Source organism: Anabrus simplex, chromosome 12 (assembly GCF_040414725.1).
Source record: "Anabrus simplex isolate iqAnaSimp1 chromosome 12, ASM4041472v1, whole genome shotgun sequence".
Classification (NCBI taxonomy): Eukaryota; Metazoa; Arthropoda; class Insecta; order Orthoptera; family Tettigoniidae; genus Anabrus; species Anabrus simplex.
The window spans coordinates 90,049,749-90,072,818 of NC_090276.1; the positions used below are offsets into that span (position 1 = coordinate 90,049,749).

General features: G+C 39.3%; 1 protein-coding gene across 6 annotated transcripts in view; it reads right to left on the reverse strand.

Annotated features, from left to right (window-relative positions):
* cnc (cap-n-collar) overlaps positions 1-23,070 on the reverse strand; it is a 553,804-nt gene that overhangs the window by 124,102 nt on the left and 406,632 nt on the right. For all 6 annotated transcript variants that reach the window (XM_067156616.2, XM_067156615.2, XM_067156620.2 and 3 more), the window contains 2 exons: positions 12,741-12,904; positions 10,769-10,912 (listed from right to left, as the gene is read on the reverse strand). In XM_067156616.2, the coding sequence (XP_067012717.1) occupies positions 10,769-10,912; positions 12,741-12,904 (308 nt within the window). The remainder of the gene's footprint in view (positions 1-10,768; positions 10,913-12,740; positions 12,905-23,070) is intronic.

The following is a 23,070-nucleotide window of genomic DNA, read 5'->3' on the forward strand; positions in this document are numbered from 1 at the left end:
CGTGAAAGAGATGGGCAGACTCTGAAATGGAAAGTATTAAAGCAAGATACACAGAAAGAATGAAGTGGAGGGCTTTAATACACTGGTGGAAAAAAATATCCTAACACCATGAAACACGGAATGTAGAATAAGGACATTTTGGCAATATATTTCTCGAGGTAACATACTTAACTGATTTAAGGTATATGACTATAGGTTAATATCTGCAAGAGAAAAGCCACTGCAAATGCGCTATGCTGGTCCATTAATAACCGTTGTAATCGTCTGAGTGTTGAATGCAGACTGCAAACGTGCAAGCATTCTGTCGTACAGGTACCAGGTGTCACCTTGTGGGATGGAGTTCCATGCCTTTTGCACATCGTTGGTCAATGCCAGTTGTGGATGACACCGGAGTTGTCGACCAATGATGACCCATACGTGCTCCATTGGGGACAGATCGAGCAAGCCAGGGCAACATGTTGACACTCTGTAGAGCACGTTGGGTTACAACAGCGGCATGGGGGCGTGCATTATCCTGTTGGAAAACAACCCCGGGAATGCTATTCATGAATGGCAGCACAACAGGTCAAATCACCAGACGGACATGAACATCTGCAGCCAGGGTGGGTGGGATAACCATGAGAGAGCTCCTGCTGTCACAGGAAAGTGCTCCTCAGACCAGAACTCCCGGTGAAGGTTCAGTGTGTCGACGCCGCAGACAGGTGGAATGCAAGCGCTCACCTCGCCTCCTCTTAACCAACACACGGTCATCACTGCCACCGAGCAGAACTGGCTTTCATCAGAAAACACAACGGACCTCCACTCCATCCTCCAATGAGTTCTCGCTCGACACCACTGAAGTCGCAGACGGCAGTGGTTTGAAGTAAGTGGAATGCAAACCGCAGGGTGGCTGGCTCGAAGATATAGCTGTCCTTCAAGTAACTGATTTCAAAGAGTTCATTGCGTAACTGTGGTGCCAACTGTCGCTTGAATTGCCACTGCAGATGCAGTCTCCACCACAGCCTTGTGCCGAATATGGCAGTCCTCCCTCTCGGTGGTGCCACGGGGACTTCCGGAGCCTGGTCTTTTTGCGAGCATACCTTCTTGTGACCACTGCTGCCAGCACGCATGCACAGTGGAGATAGTCCTGCTAAGTCATTCTGCAATAGTGCGAAACGAAAATCCACCTTCACGTAGCCCTATTATACAGCCTCGTTCAACCATAGTTAGCTGTTGATACTGGCCTCTTCATTGTAGTGAAGGCATTCTTGACCCACTCACAGTAACACAAGTATGAAGGATGAGTTCTCCACCTAATCAATACTTTATTTTGCATAGTGTCAATTTATTTACATAAAAGGACAGTACCGGTTTCGACCTGTAAATAGGTCATCTTCAGCTGTTGAAGAACGTGCTTAATAGCGACTGTACAGAATAAATACTACTAAATTAAAATTAAACAAGAATGCCATTAAAATAAATATGAATGCCACTATTCTAAAAAAAAACTTAAGGTTAAGATATATACATATGGTACAGTTTCAGGGGTTAGAGGGCTTTTTCCCTGGCCCCAGGATTCCTACATATTTCAAAAATTATATTTGCCGAGGTTGAAATTGGTTACAATTCTAAGAGTTTATCAAGAATCACTGACATTCTGGTGTCAAGTTTGAATATCTATGTTAAATGCCAACACTACGTCCAACGGTTTTATGAGATGTTTGTTGGGCAGCAAATATGCGGGGGACGTCGTGCTCATTAGAATAAAAGGTTCAGTAACCCGTTTACAGATGCATAGCTTATTCTCAGTCTATATCAATGCTGAAAAACATGTTAGTGAATGCCATTATTCTTAAAAATACTTAACGTTAAGATATATACATATGGTACAATTTTGGGGTTAAAGGGCTTTTATCCTGGCCCCATGATTTCTACGTATTTCAAAAATTATATTTGTTGAGGTTGAAATTGGATACAATTCTTAGAGTTTATGAAGAATCACTGACATTCTGGTGTCAGGCTCCGATATCCAATGTCAAATACCAACACTATGTCCAACGGTTTTATGAGATGATTCAAAGTGCATTGTTGGGCCGCAAATATGCGGGGACGTCGTGTTCATTATAATAAGAGGTTTAGTAACCTATTTACAGATATATAGCTCATTCTCAGTCTATATCAATGCTGGAAAACATGCTAGTTTATATTAGATTTCCTTGTTGAGGTTTACGTTGCTGTGTACGACATATTGAAATCAATGAAAGTGAGTTGTGGGTGCTCCCCTCTTCATATGTGTGTTCCCTCAAGTCAGTTTAAAAATCTGAGAAAGAAGAAAAGGAAGGTATGTATTAGAATAACTGATAGAGTGTGCTTGTTAAATAGGTTGTGTACATGGTGTGTGTGTTTGTTTGTTTGTTTGTTACTTACGTGTGAGCTGTTATGACCTCCAGCATAGATAGGAGCATGCTGCACATTGTTGCGTGTACGTTTTGTGGCTGTCGTAGCGTTAAGAAAGAGAGGTGGTGCGGAGGGGGAAGCAGCTTGTGGAGGAAGCGGTGTGAAGTGGGGTGTGTCTTTTAGGGTACGTGTGGGTTTGTGTTTGCTGATTCTTTTTAAATATGTGTCTTTTAGAATGGGTATAGCTGTGTTGAAAATAATGTTTGTTTTATCAGTGATTTCGTTTAAGTTGAAGTTAGGATTAACGTATTGGTCCAAGCTGATGTAAAAATCTTCCATTATATTGAGCAATGGGCCTGTGGGGTTCATATTTAAAATTTCCATGTCATTCTCGATATTAGTGAATTTATGCTTGTGTTCCTCAACCTGTTGCCCTATGGATGAAAAGTGATTATATTTATTGGCATTGATGGGTTCGTTGTATCGAATGGAAAAACATCTGCTGGTGCGCCCGATGTAGCTGGCTTCACAATTGTTGCATTTCATGCGGTATACTCCTGAGTGGCTGTATTTGTTATTCTCATTGACCGATTTAGTGTTGTTCTGTAAACTATTCTAGATTGTGTTTTTTGAAAATATTAGCTATGGGGTGGATGTGGGTGTTGTTAAACGTAAAAAGTGTGTAGTCTTTCTAAGTTTCGCTGTTTCTGCTTAATTTGGATTTCGGTTAATGTTTTATTTGGTGAATGATTTTGTTTATCAGGTTTCTATTGTATCCATCATGCTCCGCTATTCTGTGAAATATGTTCAGTTCTTTTTTTTTTTTTTTTTTTTTCAATTCTTCCTTAGAGAGAGGTGCGTTGAAAGCTGTGTGAATCATGTTGTAGTATGCCGCTTTTTTGTGTGCATTCGGGTAAGTGGAATCAATTTTTATTGTGTTAGAGGTTTCCTATAGATTTTGTATGTTAAGTGGTCTTCAGTTTTATTGACAGATTAGTCAAGATAGTTCAAAGTGTGCTCTTTCTCAGTTTCCATAGTAAATTTTATATGTGGATCTATTTTGTTTATCTGTACAAAGTATGTTGTTTTCGTTTGTGGATCTGCAGTCTATAACAACGAAGATATTGTGTACAAATCTGCACCAGAATGATATTTTTAAAATTTGCTAATTTCTGAGTGTTCTAAGTGGTCTATGTAGATCACAGCTAGTATTCCCAAAGCTGGTGAACCCATGGGAAGGCCTTGCTGTTTGCAGATAGTGTCGTGGAATCTAAAGTAATTATTGTTAACGGCAAATTCAAGCAAATTAATTAATTCATCTATTTCGAGGATGCTTAGATTACTGTGATTTTTAAAATTTGATTCTATTAGTCTTATTGTTTTCTGTGTGGGTATGTTAGGGTACATGTTAATGATATCATATGATGCTAGGACGTGGTGTTGTTTGATTTTCAGCTCTCTGGTGATGTTACAGAATTCTATTGAGTTTCGTACTGATTTCTTGGCTAAGAATGTGTAGTGTTTTTTGAGAAATGTTTGTACGAAGCATGCTAATTTGTAACTCAGGCTTGATCTATAATTTATGATCAGCCTCATAGGTACATTATCTTTGTGGATCTTACGGTAGGCTTTCGCAGTCGGCAATTGTGGATTCATCATGGTCGGCTTCGTGGTTTCTTGCTTGTTAAGGAGAAAGTGGGTGTTATTCAGTAATTTTTTAGATTTCTTTGGATACTGGCAGTTGGATCTTTTCGTTTGATTTGAAAGGTGTCTTCTAGGAAACATTGTTTAGTTTAAGTGATATATTCGTTTCTGTCGATGTTGACTGTGGTATTACCTTTGTCTGCCTTTGTTATTAATTTTGTTTTTGAGTTTCCTGAGTTGAGCATTATCAGTTTTGCTTTTATAGCTGTTGTTGTTGTTAATCTTGTTTATATATACCAGTAATTTCTTCTTAACCTCGTGTCCGATATCATCGTGTAAATCACGGGGGACTTTATTTAGGGCATTTTCAGTTTCAGCGATGATGGTTGTGAAGTTATGGAAGCTTGGTGTGTTTACCCAATTGTGCTTAGGTCCTTTGCTCAATATATTAGTTTCTGTTTCATCAAAGTGCGTGTCTGTTAAATTCATGATGGTGGGTGAAAAGTGTGTTCATTCTCTTTGTTGTGTTTGAAGGGGGTGTTACTGTGTTGTTTGTTTTGGATTTGTGACCGTTTTAGTGCATTAAGCTTCCTGTTCAACGTGTTCTGTTTCCGGATTGCTTTTCAACAAAGCCATACCCATTCTAAAAGACACATATTTAAAAAGAATCAGCAAACACAAACCCACACACACCCCAAAAGACACACCCCCCACTCCACACCACCCCCTCCACAAGCTGCTTCCCCTTCCCCACCACCTCACTTTCTTAACGCTACGGGAGCCACAAGAAATACACGCAACAATGTGCAGCATGCTCCTAACTATGCTTGAGGACATATCCAGCTGCACGCATGCACACGCACGCACATGTACACAACCTATTTAACAGGCACTCTCTATCAGTTATTCTAATACATACCTTCCTTTTCTTCTTTCTCAGATTTTTTAAACTGACTTGAGGGAACACACATATGAAGAGGGGAGCACCCACAACTCACTTTCATTGATTTCAATATGTCTACACAGCAACGTAAACCTCAACAAGGAAGTCTAATATAAACTAGCATGTTTTCCAGCATTGATATTGAGAATAAGCTATATACCTGTAAACAGATTACTAAACCTCTTATTCTAATGAACACGACATCCCCGCATATTCGCGGCCGAACAATGCACTTTGAATCATCTCATAAAACCGTTGGACATAGTGTTGGCATTTAACATTAGATATCTGAGCCTGACACCAGAATGTCAGTGATTCTTCATAAACTCTTAGAATTGTAACCAATTTCAACCTCGGCAATTATAATTTTTGAAATATGTAGAAATCATGGGGCTAGCGAAAAAGCCCTTTAACCCCAAAACTGTACTGTATGTATATATCCTAACCTTAAGTATTTTTTAGAATAGTGGCATTCATGTTTATTTTAATGGTATTCTTGTTTAATTTTAATTTAGTAATATTTATTCTGTACAGTCGCTATTAAGCAGGTTCTTCAACAGCTGAAGATGACCTATTTACAGGCCAAAACCGGTACTGTCCTTTTATGTAAATAAATTGAAAATATGTAAAATAAAGTATTGATTAGGTGGAGAACTCATCCTTCATACTTGTGTGCTTGAACTATCAATACGGACATGAAGCTAATAGATTATAGCATTCACAGTCACTCCGTTCAATCTCAGAGGTAACTAACGCTCTCGCACAGTACAGCCCGTATTTAAAGCAAACCTGACCTGCAAGTCATGGGGCCGCTACTAACGCCACGCTAATGCAATTTGCGGGAAATGTGAATCAAAGACATCTTTCAGATGTATAAACACGCCTACCAATGTTCGTTAATCTAGCACAACCCCTTCCTGGTGTTTGGATTTTTTTTCCCTGCCAGTGTACATTACCCTGTCTGGAAATTGAAACAGATGACTTCTAGCTCATGTTTCTTTTTTTTGCTTTACTTCGCACCGACACAGATAGGTCTTATGGCGACGACGGGAGAGGAAATGCCTAGGAATGGGAAGGAAGCGGCCGTTGCCTTAATTAAGGTACAGTCCCAGCATTTGCCTGGTGTGAAAATGGGAAACCACCAGGGCTGCCGACAGGGTTCGAACCCACTATCGCCCAGATGCACTCCTAACCGCATGGCCAACTTGCCCGGTAGACGTGTTTGCACCATGGCTGCACTTTCTAGAATGATTGCAACAAATCATATTGATTAATGTGTGGCATCTCAGCAATAACGCCATCTGTTCACGAACAACTGTACTATACATTCAACCCGTAGCCAATGCAATCTGGAAGCGTATCGAACGTATAACATGTTTCAAAGAGTGTATACATGTTTCTGAGCAACTCGGTACACATGAGAAACTAGATTTGCAGTCTCTCTCTCTATTTTTGTTTTCAATACTCATCCTAAGTATTTGAAATTATATACAATCCTCTAACGTTTCTTCCCTCGTAACTTCTCTTCAATCTTAGAAATGCTTATCACAATCGCTGCCCCTTTTTCACCTGGCTCATTAAGTTTCACTGTGCTTAATCTCAAGTACATCATGATTCCTGCTCACACTTCGCTTCTAGAAACTGCACATTCAGTATGTTCATTATTTACATAGTTCTTAATAATAGAAAAGATGTACTAAGAGATAAACACCATTAAAAATGTGAATTTCTTGCTAAAAGAGAAAGAAGTGTTGAAGCACGGTCAGGCCCTACTGTTCACAGCTGTTCTAATTTACTGTACACACATTAAAAACTGTGATAGTTATATTCCAGATAACTTAAAATATTTGTTTAATCCAATTCAGCTGATATGAATGTGCAGACACAGGGACACACTTTGAAAAGAAGGTGCAGCAGACGCACGAGTCTCTTGAACTACCAGCAACTGAAATATGAAATGTGGTAGCCCGAAGCTCACGTTCACCTTCAGTGTCCCACCAGAGAGTTTCAATCCCTCGTCACCCTTCTGTACATCCACTTCGGATCTCAACTATGAGCTTCAACCAGAGTTGCATCAACTCATCGACTACCAGATATAATCTCTGCATGCTGCAGAGAGCGCTTCTCAAATTCTCAACACAGCTTCCCTAGCTATCTATTGTACTTCAGTCGCTGTGAAATATCTGTTGTTCCTGGCTTCGTATCAGTCCTATAGAGTAGAAGGAATAAGCGAGTAGCCGGAACAACGTGATGACCATGTCTTCCTATGAATTCGTCCCTACAATTCTAAGGAGTCCTGAATTTATTCATGATCAGATACAGCCATTCATCATGAGTGTACTCGTTTGTGAAGAAGCAAAGCAATTGTTTCATTCTTCTTGCTAGTGTGTGCTGGTGGCTTGTTGACTTACACAGAATGGAAGGAAACATTGTCCACTACTAGGACACTATTTTCTTTTATGTTACGGAGTTGCTGAATTTCAAACCATTTGTAAAATGTTTGCTTATTCATTTCTTCTTTGTAATCTCCTGTTATTTTAGATTTTTAAATAAAGTAGTGCACAACTGATAAAATCATGAGAAGAATCAGCCTGTCACCTTTGTCAATAGGTAAACAACATCATATCTGGGAGAGTACAACTGGGGCACGACCAAAACTTGCCCACTTTTCATTTGACCGTACCACATGCAACAGACTTTTACCTTTCATCTCCAAGAAGAATGCAGCGTGCAGAGTGCCTCTGTAACAATACTCCTAATATACTGATGACATGGACTCAAAACTGATATTGTGCAGAACTTTATTTCACAATGATTTACTGACCTAAAATAAAAATGAAGACACTACAAATTTCTGAATTGTACGGTGTTCCATCATGCTGAAATAATGATAAATATAACACCATATTGCATCTACTTGAAAGGAATCGAGGACTTCTAGGCTTCTCTTTCTAGCAAGAGACAGCAGAGGATTTCTGCATTCCACAGTATCAAATCAAAATGACAGGAACAACACGGGGGTTCAAAACTGTTGCATGCAACACTACCCTGGGTAACGGCTTACAAGGCAGAGAGCAAGTGGTACAGGCGGGAAGTGCAAGCTGTCACCTCACAAGCAACGGAAATGAAGCAGGTGGCCATTTTACAGACTCCTGCCAAATCTGTCGCACCATTACTCTCCAAATTCGAACTGTAAGTCTCGTAGAATTCCGGTAAGGATGGGTTAAGAAATGGGAAACAAGTGACTATAGGTCCAGCATCTGCCTGGTGTGGCTAGACTGCTGATGGTGGGGTCCCGAATACAAGCTATGTATGCATTGCACAGTCAATTCGCTCGGTCGCTGTCATCACCAAATGATGTACATATACCATGGGGTACATCTTCCTACCCTTTTATTCAAAATATAGCTCTGCTCCACATGTTCAAATTACTGTTTTGTGTGTCCACAGTTTGGTTTGGTGAGAGAACACTCGTGCCTAACTCTCATTACTACTGCTCTATTAATACAGTCAAAATCAATGGTCTTTATAACCGATAGTCGCACAAACTTGTTGCTAAAAATGTCCTACCTGTAAGTTTTATGCACATGGTTAATTAAGTGAAAAAAGTTCTGTATTTACAGTAAAGTATTTATGGAGTGGGACTGCAAGGAACTGAACTGGTCAGGACATTATTTGTCGTTCGCTGCTTAAACGATCTAAGTATGGATTTTTCATTATTTTTGTATTCAGATATTCTGGACTGCTTAATTCTTAAATAATTTTATTTGAAAAGAGACTGTATTTTCTCTCTGTCCTTCCAAACTGTAGAAATCATTCACTGTGATACACCCGATTCCTTCGCGATGCTGTCATTTCTTTCCCCATTTTCTACTCGCCATATAATGTGTGAATCTTCCAACATCAAACACTCTTTCTTCTACAACATCTTCACAGCGATGCTTGCATTGACTAGACAGACTGAACATTAAAACAAGAATAATTATTTTTATATTATTATTATTTACAGACTGATCCGAAATCTACAATAATAAGCGTTACATTGTTGTCAGCAACCCCCAAATACATACAAAATAAAAATCAACAATGAACGTTTGTGATTAAAATACGTGTTTTATACGATATGTTGCACTAAGCAATTTCTTAAATACACTGTTTATATAGGATTTAGACAAGACCGTTATATCGAATTCGCCGTTAAAGGTGATATCTCAATTCAACTGTATTTAAATTTTAAAGGATTCTTAACGGGTAAACTTTGGACCCTATAATCATCATGACTGTGAAGGGGAATATTTTCGCTTCGGAAAGAAATAAGTAGCTTCTTAAATAAAATAAAAAAAAGTATTTTATTTTTTGTCTCACCAACACAGACAGTTTTTCAGTAACAATGGAATAAAAAAGGGAGATGGCTAAGAAGGAAGCAGCCATTATCTAAAAGTACAGTCCCAATATTTGCAAGGTCTGGAAACCTGATACCATGGGAAACCAGGGTTTCCAACGGTCGGGTTTGAACCCAAAGTTGTCATTGAGTAAATAATGGGTTGATAAGCATAACAAATGCCTTTGCTGGCGAGATGTAGTGTTTACAGTGCACTATGTCTTCTGGTATGGGCTATATCAAATTTGTTACTTTCATTGACCTGTCTCAGTCTTATGCTTGGCTTTGACAATATGAAAGTGACTGAGGTATGAGTGATGCTAGTAATACCATTCCTTATGCAGCCAGTCCCTGCTATGAATGGTGTGAAAATATTGCTCATAGGGTCGGTTGGTGGTTGCATTTCAGTGGGCTTGGCAGACTGATATGTAACAGCAATGGCTGGCTCGGTGAGGAAAGCAACGGGAAACTACCTCACTCCTCATTTCCCTAGTACGCCTCTTCAGTGACGCCTAGGCTATTTATGACAGCTGTTGGCGGAGCTGCAGAGGATCAAACCAGCCTTCGGGCTGAATACCCAACATACACAACATACAAGCATAACAACTGGTACGTATATATACCACTGTGGCCATACTTTGTACCAACCGAGCTCGACCGGCCAGTATACAGTAATCGGGAGATAGTGGGTTCGAACCCGACTGTTGGCAGCCCTGAAGATGTTTTTTTGTGGTTTCCTATTTTCATACCAGCCAAATGCTGGGGTTGTACCTTAATTAAGGCCACGGCCGCTTCCTTCCTATTCCTAGGCCTTTCCTATCCCATCATCGCCATAAGATATATCTGTGTTGGTGCGACATAAAGAAAAAGAAAAAAGAAAAAAAAAAAAACTTTGTACCAACACTCTACTGTTGACAGGCTCATCCCACCATCTTCCTCTGATAACCCAAACCACAATTTCGTCTTTTATCATGACATGCCCTGCTTATCTCAAAATCTGCCACAGTTTTCTGCTCTCCCAGTTATGCTCAATTAGTTCTCCTAATATATTGGTCCAAAAATCCTCTGCAATACCTTGTTTACTTTCTTCCTACCTGTTCCACACATTACAACTATTGATTTTTGTGCCCACATTTTGGTGTGGTGAGAGAACAGTTTGCATGGAGGCTCCTGTTAGTCAATTTAATCTGCTCACAATCTCTCATTCTGCTGGATACAACTACATTAATCTATTTGGAAGTCATGGTATCCTCTTCAGCTGTTGGTGTGCTTCCCCTCTATTGATTTTTAAATTTATTTCTTCCAATTAATGTCCCTCCAAGCTTACAAAAGACTCTCCCTTTCATTGACTGTTTATTAAAAAAGAACACTTCTCTGAATGTCCAGGAAAGGAAATTCAAATTATAGCTGTGACGGTCTCCTACCTGGTGGAAGGGCCGGGGAGCTGCCGGGTGCTGGAACTGCACGGTTTGCATCATGTCGCCCAAGATACCAAGATCTTCATCAGTCGCGTCCGCCTCAGCTGGCTTGGGAGACGACTCTGATGCTGTTGACTCGGCCTTCGATGGCTGCAAACCATCACAAGAATATGAGATTCTCATACAGTCTACCATGTATAATAACAATATTCTACTGGCCTGCTACGCATCTGGATTGGATGGCATAGCAGAATTTTTTTGCAACCATACCGAGCATGTTTCTGATTGTTACCTCGTATGGCATACGGATACAAATTAAATGACATATCGTCCCTGCTCTGGCAAACTAACGAATCTGCAAATTGGCAAAACATTAGGAGAGTTGAAAGAAGTTGTGATTACTCATGTCAAATCAATTTTGATATTTAATGATTGGTTTCATGTGTTAGACATACAGAACGACCTGCATATGTGATACATTTTTAGAGGGTTAGACATTATATAAATAATAAAATCTAGACCAAAACTTCACAACTACACTTTCCCTAGTTTGTCACTTTCGCTAGTTTGCCGTTGTGGGGACGATATTATTTACAAACATTGTAGCCTAAATAAGGAAATACATAAAAAGGCAGATTAGATCACTGATCAGTAACAATTACAGACTGGTGTTGATCAATGTCTACTATGCTTTGTCCCTGGCCACATGGATGTCCAACATTATCTCATTCAATTTTTGAAGTGGGCTGTCCATGGTTATATGGAGAATGGTTTGAGTCACATTACCTCAATCCCAGTTATGTCTTCATCTTCTTAGGTAGGTCAAAACCACATGGACACTAGTGTATAGACTTAAGAATATTGGACCTAAAACAGACCCTTGTGGCAGTCCTTTGGCTAGTGACTCCAGGGCATGTGAGTAGACTGTTGAATCACGTAGTCCACAGATGGCCCTTAATTTCATTAATTCTACACTGGACTGCCTTCAATCTCTAGATGTGCAATTACAAGTGTACATTTATATCCTAGAATCCTGTTTTGATGGATATGAGTGCTAAAATTTGTACAGCTAGGATTTTTTTTAAAAAAAGTTGACAAATATTTCCTTTAGTTAAAACTACAAGTTGATTCAAAGAATCTTTCACTAAGATCAAGATGAAGGAGATATGCAGAGAAACCCAGTTCATATTAACTTGGACACCACATTAAAAAAGATCTTTCTCAGCAATATCTCCTTCAATGGTGTTGCGGAATAGGACAACTGACCAAAAATGAGTACCACACATTTTTTAATCAGTCTCTTCAATTAATGGGGATAACCGAGAGTTCATTTCTAGATCTTCCGTGCACTCTTCAAGTAATTCACAGCCTTGCAACCTTTCTTTCTCTGTGTTCTGTGCTAAGTGCGATATCATGCAACAACATTTCTCCAGCCAATCCTGTCTGCCTCATCTCAACAGACATCAATCAGTGAAAGATAATTCACAAATGTTCAGCTCTAGGCACTGTGTGACCCTCCTCTTTTCCTGTGTCTGCCAGAAGGTATCCATGTCATTGCAGCTTCTTAGGACCTTCTCATTATCTATCTGTAAATCACAGTCTTCTTTCGACCATGATTTTATACAATTTTCACAGATCACCTCCACAAAGGGTGTGATCTAGTTACCTTTTTCTTTTTAGGATTGGTCTGAGTCACCATTGACAAACATTTCTACTTTACAGAAGTAACACTCTCCTCATAGTTAACTTCGGGTTTATACGGTACTGGCACAGAACTTTAATTTTACTTAGGAAATTGAGAATTGTCCTCAGGAAACTGTTGTCAAAATCTTTCTGTTTCTGCATGTATCAGATGCAAAGGTGGCAAACTTCCTCTACTAACTGTGCACTTGAGAAGAACCTGGACTGATTTCTGAGGAAAATTTCCAAAGTGAAACTGAAACCAATCAATTGATTACAAGCTGATCAAGGTACTAACCTCAGCAACCTCCTCCTCCTCCTCCAAGCCCACCAATTGCAGTGCCTCCTCGAGAGAGAACTCTGGCAGGTCGATGAGAGCCGAAGGTTCCTCGTCTGTTGAAGGGAGTCCAGTGCTGGTGTCGTTTAGCTCCTCCTCCAAAGCATCCTTGAGTACATACTCCCCTGGGAAAGACACATGTTACCAGTTAGTCTGATATGTGACAGTCTGAACACTCAGCAGCTGAGTGTGGGTGGCTACATCACTCATTTTCTCCAAAAAAATTAATATATTTTGTTGATACAGCAAAGAATAGTGGTTTAGTTTCATTTTTTGTTATGAAGTTCTACTGATGATGTATTAATGTGGGATAACTCCATATCATTATGTTTTTAGATTAGTCTTATACATACAAGGAATGTTGGAGTTTCAAAATCCACAGATCTGTGTCAATGACTAGACAACACTGACTTCATGGTATTACTATTAAGGTGGGATAAGGATTTTAAAATATTTGTCTGCTGTACAGTTGGTAGGTACTAACATGGAGCAGAGAGCTGTATTTTGAGTGAAAAGGGAGGAAAAACTATAATAACCTTCAGGCATTGCAAAGGATTTTTGAGCCAACATACACGGATAAAGAATGGAGGATCGAGCATACCATGATCAAGAAAGTGTGGAGTGGTGTACCAAATGGTGGGATATGAGGAGGATGAAGAGGGTGTGTTTTTTTTTTTTTTTTTGCTAGGGGCTTTACGTCGCACCGACACAGATAGGTCTTACGGCGACGATGGGATAGGAAAGGCCTAGGAGTTGGAAGGAAGCGGCCGTGGCCTTAATTAAGGTACAGCCCCAGCATTTGCCTGGTGTGAAAATGGGAAACCACGGAAAACCATCTTCAGGGCTGCCGATAGTGGGATTCGAACCTACTATCTCCCGGATGCAAGCTCACAGCCGCGCGCCTCTACGCGCACGGCCAACTCGCCCGGTGAAGAGGGTGTGTTGGGAGTGGCCACAGCTGTAAGTACATCCTAATTTATATGGGATTTAATGAAGCTGAAGTGTAAGACAACTAAATAATATAAAGCAACAGCAAAGGAAAGAGCTAGGATAACAACCTAATGACTGATGTTCACATCACATTTAGACGAGGGCAGGCAGCCGCAAGTCAAACGAGTGCCCAGCCACCCAATATTCTGGAACAGGCAGTGCCAGTCCTTTACATCTGTGTTAACTGTTGTTCATACTCGAGCAAATTAACTTCACAGTAATGTTAACAATTAATATACTGTGAGTTTGTTTCAAAACTTCCCACCTTGAACAAATTTAATGGTTCTTACTGAGGAAAAACTACATCAATTTAGGGGTAGTTCATAAAATTCAATCAGCAGTGGTTTTGAAATCCCTCTTCGAAAACTAAACTGATGTGTTTTTTATTGATGAGAACCAAAAACCACAATAAAAACCATTAATTTTATTAAAGGTGGGAAGTTTTGAAAGGCATCACAAGGGGCGGAATTTGCTTCACGTTAAAGAAAAATACAAAGAGCAACTTAATGGGGGGGGCACAAAATAACAGAACAATGTTAACTGTCATTGACAAGTTCCATCATAAGAGAGCAATCAATGATAGGGCACCTAAGAACCGTCAACACAAACGAGAACCATGAATGTTTTCTCCAACAGCTGTTACATGTCCAGTCATGGAAATTGAAAATTGAAAATGCTACACAGAATCAAAAACCAGTGGACCAGGTAGGATACAAGGACCTCAATATTACTTGCACCAGGTAGGATACAAGGACCTCAATATTACTTGCACCAGGTAGGATACAATGACCTCAATATTACCCCATTCGTGCAGGATTTACACAGTTTTCGTTGCCTTCCAGCGACAATGGATGCAGCAAGATGGAGGGAAAATGTAATTATTTTAATAGAATCTCAAATTATAGCATAGCAAAAATTCTGTTTTGATGTTCAGCACAACTGTAAAGCCTAATAATCTTATTTTGTTGAAGATAAGTCATGGAAAGGAACAAACAAACATGTTATTTATAGAAAGATAGGAATGTGAATAAGAACACATAATAAGATAAAAACAATGGGAGGAGACCTATCTTCCTTGTTTGTTCCTTACTGTTATGATCTGACGAGATCAGTTTCTGTTTTCCTAGCATTCATATTTCTTCTTCTTTCTGTCTTTTTCCAGCTGCTTTATCCCACCCCTCCCAGATCAAGACTGAGGATATGTCGATAAGTATTGGTCTTGATGAACCATTGAAAAAACTCATCGGGGGCTGGATGTAGAAGAACTGGGATCGATGAGCAGAGAGTCCATGTATTTGAAGATGTGTTTTCATGTCTGTTCTGTCTCCTGATCTCACAATGACCTGCCATTGTGTTAGTGTTCATGTTCTTTCTCTGCACAACTTGTAAACCTCCTAAATGTAGAACATTGTTCATCAGTTTGGTTCACTCATTACCAACTGGGAGGGGAAGATAGATGCATTCATTCAGAGAAGACTCATCCTACAGACAAACCAGTTGTAAGACATGATGATGAGATACAACTGTACAAAATAGCACAATGTTCTCATGCAAGACTGACAAATAGAACTTTTAAATCCTTTTCTTTACCCTGGAAATAAATTTGGATCAAAAAGGAGTTTTTGTGAAGCGTGTTTGAAACATTAATCTCCCCCACTGTTAAATTAATGGTGTGGAGATAAAACATTAGCACAAACATTAGTTGCTGAGTCAGAGTCATCTATACCCCCACATTAATTGCTCCCTCACCTGCCGGCTACCTGCCAAGCTGCGTCCTTTGTCTGAGCCACGCCGGCCACTGAAAGGACGGCTCTCCACAGGTCTTATCTCCCTCGCATCACATCTCCATAATGTTCCTCCTTGAGGAACTCTCAACTTGTGACGACATAAAGGATGCTCTCAAGGATTTAAAGAGAAAACAAAGAAATCCTGCCACTAACACAGAATGCAATGAGCAAGACACACTAGTTCACTTAAGCTTTGGTCACCAATTTGCCTCAGGTGATACGGTCAGCAACTAGCTGTTTGGGTTGGATCACACAATTCAGTAATAATAATCATTTTTCCGTAAAGTCAGTGGTGGTGTTATAATTAGCACTGTGGCTCTGAGAAGTTAGCTGAGGATGACAGTTCTATCTTTTAAAAATAGATAAAACACTTTATACCAAAAATGAGATTTTGACAAGAGAAACAGAATTTTACTACTATATGAATATATCAGAATATTAGGGTTTTCACATTTTTTATCATTTATAATGGGAGTTAAAATATTATATAATACAGTACGAAATCTTGGTCGTGTACATATAAAACTGCAGGTTACTATTGTAATATTTTATAAGCATAAACACTTTGCTCTGATTATGCCCTCGATGTTAAACTGGAAAATTTTAATTGAAGAAGCAATGTTACGAATTTGAGGGTTCTGGAAAGAACAATGACAACTGCATCATCACATCATTAAGAATTGCTGCCTGTGCCCAGATGAATTTCTCCTTCCCGGACGACAGTGGAGGGCGCTAAACAGAGTTAGAACAGGAGCTACCCTATTTAAATGGGGATGGAAGACTTCACCAGAATGTGATTGCTAAGAAGAGGAACAGACAATCTATGACATTGCATAAGAGAGGTTACAGAAGCTCAATAGTGGATGTACACCGAGTCTCAAGCGAAGTTCTTCTCTGGCTTTCCAACACTGATATGGTGTGTACAGTATTCTTAGACAGGTATCAACTGGATGTCCTCCATTTCTCTTTGCCCTGAGCATCTTCCTTCATTTGCTTATAACTTCTTCCTCTCTTCACACCTGTCAGCATTGCAAACTTTTTTCTTCCTCTCCCTCTTTTTCCTTCAACTTTTCCCTCCATGATTCTCTGTAGTAGACAATTTCTACGTAATATGTGACCAATCTAAGATGTTTTCCTCTTCTGTATCATCATCATCATCATCATCATCATCATCATCATGGAGTTCCTCTCCTACCCTGCTCAGCACCACCTCATTTCTTACTATTGGTCCATTTCACTTTTCCCATTCTTCTCTGTAACCACATTTCAAAACTTTCTATATATTTTAATTCTTTCTGTCTGTCTGTCTGTCTGTCTGTCTGTCCGTGTTTCAGAACCGTAAGACACCACACTCCACACAAAACATTTGGCAAACCTCTTCCTAAGTTTAATTGGTATCCTTCTAGCTCTCAGCAAACCTTTCACTCTCCTTAAAGCCCTCTTTCCCACGGATATTATGCGTTTCACTTCCTCTGTACAACTTCCGCTGGAAGTTATCAAGCTTCCCAAATACCGGAATGATTGAACCTGCTGTAATACTATTCCATTTATTGATATATTAATTGTGTCATCTCCTTTTCCTATTTTCATCACTTTGGTCTTGCCAATGTTCAGTTTCATTCCAAATTCCTTACCCAAACTATTCTCCAACATTACCTGGAGCTCTTCTTTCATTTCCGCTAGCACAGACACGTCATCAGCATATTTGATGGTTTTTATTCTTTCTTCTCCCAGTACAAGTCCTTTTGATTTTTCCAAGGCCTTACTGATTAGCTTTTCAACATTTATATTTAAAAGTGTCAGTGACACACAACAACCCTGACTCACACCTCTTCCAATACTTATCTGTTCAGTTTGATTGTCTTTTACTTCAACTACCACTCTCTGGCTCATATACAATTGCTTTCCATCATATAGGCCTATTAAATAATAATCATTTGAATAAATGAGGAAACAGTTGGATTCATGTTCAGAATCACTCGTTCTGCCATGCTGTGTACAGGCTAACAACAAGGGCAGATGTGCAGTGATGTTCTTGATCATATACCAAGTTTCAACACACTAGGTTCCATTTAAAAATACAACAAAAAAGTTATGCTGTAAGTATGCCTTGTTCACTTTTCCATCTCATATAGTAAATAACTTAATACAACAGACTGGCTATAGTGTGTTCATTGATGATTCAACCAAACTTCACTGCAACTGGTCTCGTCCCTTGTCAGCACTGTGAATGTCCTCATCCATCAGAAAAATGCACATGAGCATACATAGCCTTTGTTAATCATAAAAAGTGCAGATTTCTTTAAAAAACTCAATCTTGTTTAATTCCTGTAATTGTACAACAGATATTGAAGACTTTCTTTGCATGTCTGGTTCCAGGAAATAAAATTCAATTATTTGATAGAATCTCAAATGAGAGCATAGAAAAAATAGTACTAAGAATTAAATGTGCTATTGCACTTAATACTGCGAGAAAGAGTTCTCTAAGACTCTGAATGTATTGTCATCAGCATTATCAGATTCACGCTTAAACATTAATGTCAAGAAGACCAAAATATTAGTTGTGAGTAAACATCCTGTACGAATTCACACCAACAAGAGAGTGGAAAAAGCCACCAGTTTCCCCTCATCCAGTGTTCTTCCCAGAAATTTTCGTCAGCCGAGTGCCAGGGATTGGTAACCGGGCGGGGAATACTACATAAAAATGAATATGATAAAACTTCAATATTTATTCCCCTCAGAACATTAAACCAGATAGGTGAACATGAACTGAAAAATTGAACTATTTTAGTGTTTTTCACGAACAAGACATAACAGAGTATTTTGAATTTCTAGCGTTCTGCTCGTTCATAATCATGTAACACTGGGGCTCACAATCGGTTGCCGTGGAGTGTCATACGGGTTATTGATGTCCTGCGGAATCGAGTGTTCACATGCGATTTGACGCAAATTCAGACACTGCTTGCGCACGATACTACATGATAGTCAAGCTAAACATTTCAACTCCGATGTAATGCATGCTGACAATAATAAAGATTTATCATATAAATGAAAGGTTTTGCGGTATTTATATTTTAATTTGGAGTACCCCAGTGACTCAAGTATGTATGTAATTAGCACATATCTAGGTTATGTTAACTGGGCGGCTTGTATATACGGCAGAGAGGTGCGCCCACTAAAAAGGTCCTAGGGAGAACACTGCTTATCTAGGAAGCCTGATCACCAATGACAACAAATGCAGCAAATAGATCAAAAAGCAAATAGCACTTATCAAACGGGCGTTCAGTAAAACTCAGTGCAAATTTAGATTTTGGAATTAGGAAGAAATTTGTTATTTCTTTTGTATGGAGAGTGGCTATGAATCTTGGACTATCAGAGATCAGGATTGGAAATGACTAGAAGCGTTTGAGATGTGGGTCTGGAGACGAATGCTCAGGACACAACACCCTTCTTACCAATCTGCTGGAAGGAAAAAGCATAGGGAAGAAAGGCAGAGGAAAAAGATTCCTTCAAGAGAGGTTCTTATTATGAAATGAAACTAGGAGCTTAGGACAAGACATTGCCTTTAGACACTGATTGCACTTAAACATGATGAAGTTTGTAAATTAAAAGGAAATATGACAAAGAAGTAGTTTCCCAGTTACGTACTACAAATGTGCAATCCTTATGCACTGCACCAAGATGTATTATACAGGCCTATCAAAGTTGCCAAGTGGATGTTAGTGTAAGAATATATAGGATGATTCAGGAATAACCACAGTCAGTCCTCTACTGCATGTGGGTACCATCATGATGTCATCAGGGCCTCAGTTCTTCATCCAAATCCAACATTCTGTGAACAACTGAGCAAAAAAATTTCTCATATCTCTCTGAAATTAAAAGTCCTTGTAAAGTATCCTGGATATCAATGTCGGATTTTTTGAAGAGCACCCCATGTCATACGATATTGTCATATAAAAGATGACATGACAATTTAATTTAAATTGAACAATACGTCATATAATAGAGTTCCAATTTTTCTGCCATCTGGTTGAAAATGGAAATATTCAAATTGACATGCAGGTAGCCTAGATGGCACCAAATAAAAAATGCCTGCTCACAGTAGCCGAGATCGTGTGATAATTACTAACTGAACTCATCTTTGAAGACATTTGGATGCAGCAGTGATCTGCTATCAAAGACCACAGTTATCACTGAACACAATGTGCCCGCCTCGTCAATACTGGAAACTAAATTAACTGGCATACGCTTAAAATATTCAGATCACTCGGAGGTGAACATGGTAGCCGTTCCTGATAATGGAGATCCAAATCCTGGACAAAGGAGGTGGAACAGGCTTTTTTTCTCTGGGTACTCGTTTTCCCTGTCATCTTTCATTCCAGCACCATTCTCCAATATCATTTTATTTCATCTGTCAGTCATTAATCATTGCCCCAGAGGAGTGCAACAGGCTTCTGCGGTTGGCGCATTTCCTATCCTTGCCACTAGATGGGGCTTCATTCATTCCATTCCTGACTGGGTTGCAATTGAAACAGGCTGAGGATTTTCTTTCTTCATCTCCATATCGTTATCACATTTGTCTTGCTTTTATCTGCACTTCCCAGTTTTCCAGTCTTAAAACTCTTAATTTTTTAACCTATAGTATGGAGTTTCTTGCACTGCCCTTTGTCACACAAAAAATACATTTAATATCTTCAAAATTATTCAGTAATTAGAAGATCACCTAGAGACCTGTTAACTTGCTATCGGTGCAAACCCCACTGTCGGGCAGCACCAAAATGATTTTCTGTGGTTTTCATTCTCAAACCCCAGGCTGTAGCTCTCTAGTGGTGCAGTGTAAAACAAACAGCATCAAGAAAAGTGCACAACAAAGCTTTCGGCACTGATGTAGGATGTAAGAAATTCAATTATTTTAGTACATTAGTAACTTAGTCAATTGTAACTGAATGTTGTTGTATTCCGAATTCACCTTTACTCTCTCACTGGTGTATCAGCTTAACAAAGACCAGCACATCACTTCCAGCCAACCACTTGAAGACAAGTGGAATCCCAAGGTGTTATTTTTAAGAAGCTCTTCCCCCTTAAAGTATTACCTCACACAATAGGCACTCCAGAATCAGGTAATGGGCTTATCTCCAGACCCCCATCATCTCCTGTCAGGAACGCCCCCTCACTTTAGAGCGGACAAAAGGCAAATTTTATCACTAATGTGAAGGGATTGGAGCCAACATGCTTCTGCTATGAATATCGCCACCGTCCTATCCTAATGTCAATTTTTAAAACGTTTGAGTTAATATCAATAAAACTGCTAGCAGATCAAAACATAGAACATCCAGCATCAAAACTGGAAGAAATACAATACAGTAAGTTGACAAATTTTGTTATGTAGGCAGTTTAATTACAGAAGATAGCAGATGCTATATGGAATTTACAAGCAGAATTTCCAACAGTAAAACAAGCTTTCATAGAGAGAAGAGCTTTGTTTGTAAAAACCTCTCTCAGCAGTTCATGAATGCATTACTAAGCTATATGGTTGTGCATTTAGAGATGATGAAAATATGATTGTGGAGAAGAAACCAGGCAGAAAGAAAGACCAATGAAGCACTTGTTCAGACACATGTTTAAAGGAAGTCCTGGATAAGGGAGGAAAAAGGGCAGCAGCATAGTGGAGGTTGTCAGCTGTGAGAATTAGCAAGAAATGAAGAGGACATCAGACAGTTGCAGCAACAAGGCACAGACTGTAGAAGATGACAATCCTAAATAACCTCCACTTTTCCAAAGACAATCATCACATAAAGAAGTACAATAGGTGACATGGGAACCAGGAACAAACTGCCTGACTGTTGTTGAGAAGAAATTAATCGAAAGGAATTGGAACTAATGAGAAACTATGTGTTTGGAGAACAATGTGTGAAGAGGTCCTTGTGTTGTGGTTTTGTATTTGTTCTTGTGTAAGCCTTTCTCCTCCATTGCTCCCCCTGTCCACACTAGCTTGTCCTTGTGCTATTATGTTCCTGTCCCTCTTTCTAACTTCCTGTCTTGATGAAGAAAGGCACATTACACAATAAATGAGTTCATATTCATTTTCAGATTTTCTGGCTCCATCATTAAATGGTTAACATGCTGGTCTTTGGTCCACGGGGTCCATGATTCAATTCCCAGCTGGGCTGCCCCAGGCTTCTCCAGAGGTCATACCCCATTATTATTTTAAAACTGACAGCGTGATATTGACTGTCTGGCCAGGGTGATGGAGTAGACTGTACAATCAGCAACTCACTGCCAAGTGCTGGGCCGACTCTGTAAAGGGGCTACGGCTTAGGGTGGAGGAGCCCCTTTAATTGGGTGCTGGTCCCTCCTTGGAGGAAATGCCAATGAAATCCAGCAGGCAGCGTCTGTTCTCCAGGTTAGGGGCGGCCTCACTGAAACCTGGCAGTTAGGTGTAAAATTCCTTTGGGTGTGGCGATCCCACCATAATTAATAGCCATCAAAGTGTATCAGGAAAGAGATTGTGTCTCCACAGAGGTGCAGGAGCTCCTGAATACGAGTAACAGCAGAAGAAGATAGTTACTATTGTTTTATTTTAAATTTCAGATGATATCACAAGTGTTATATTCACTGCTGACTTGCCTGTGAATTAAAAAATATTCTTTGTGTAGTTGTTCACAAACTTGTATTCTAAGGAAAAGGGACAAGAGGTGCAGGAATAGGGTAGAAAACAATTTTGAAGTGAAGCTGGTGGTGGTACTTATACTACATTTAACAGAGAGATTGAATAAGGAACTAGTTGCAATGAAAATATGGCAGCCAGCTAAAGACCAAAAAAGTAAAAGAAAAAACAAAGCTCTCCAAAGTAATTAAAAAATTATCAGTTAAGGAACGATTTTATTTGTTTTAAATAAACATTATGGCTGAACTGAAACCTTGTAGGAAAAGAATTTTAACACCTAAGCCAAGTTACCTTAGCTATCCCCCAAGTAGGTTTTTAAATTAAGGATTTTCTTTCAGAGAGTATAAAATAGCTTTCTGTTACAGTGGATGAGGAAACTGAGAAACTGGGACACATTTGGAACAAAAATATGAGTGGTAAAAAGAGTTGGAATGAATTACATGTCAATGGCCGAAGAGTTAGAGTTGGTGGATCTTTGGATAGATTTCTGTTCCAAACAGAACAGCAGTTAAGATGTTAGGACGAAAAGAGAAGACGACAGTATAGACAATGCATAAAACTGTAAAAGTAGTTAATGGTGTGTAAAAACAAATAACATCATAAGGAGATGCAACAATTTGGCTGACTGCAATTAAACTAAAGAGACAAAAACTAAAGATCTAGACCAAATGAAAACTGGCCTGACTGAAATTCAAAGCAGAGATCTTGTACGACCTAAAACTTCTCTTGAACCTCTTAACAAGTTGATGGGACTAAAAAAGAGAGAGAAACACATGTAGCTAGAATACTGCCAAGCAAGTTGAAGTCATGTAGTCCAGAGTTGGCTTAAAACAATGCAGAGCAAAAA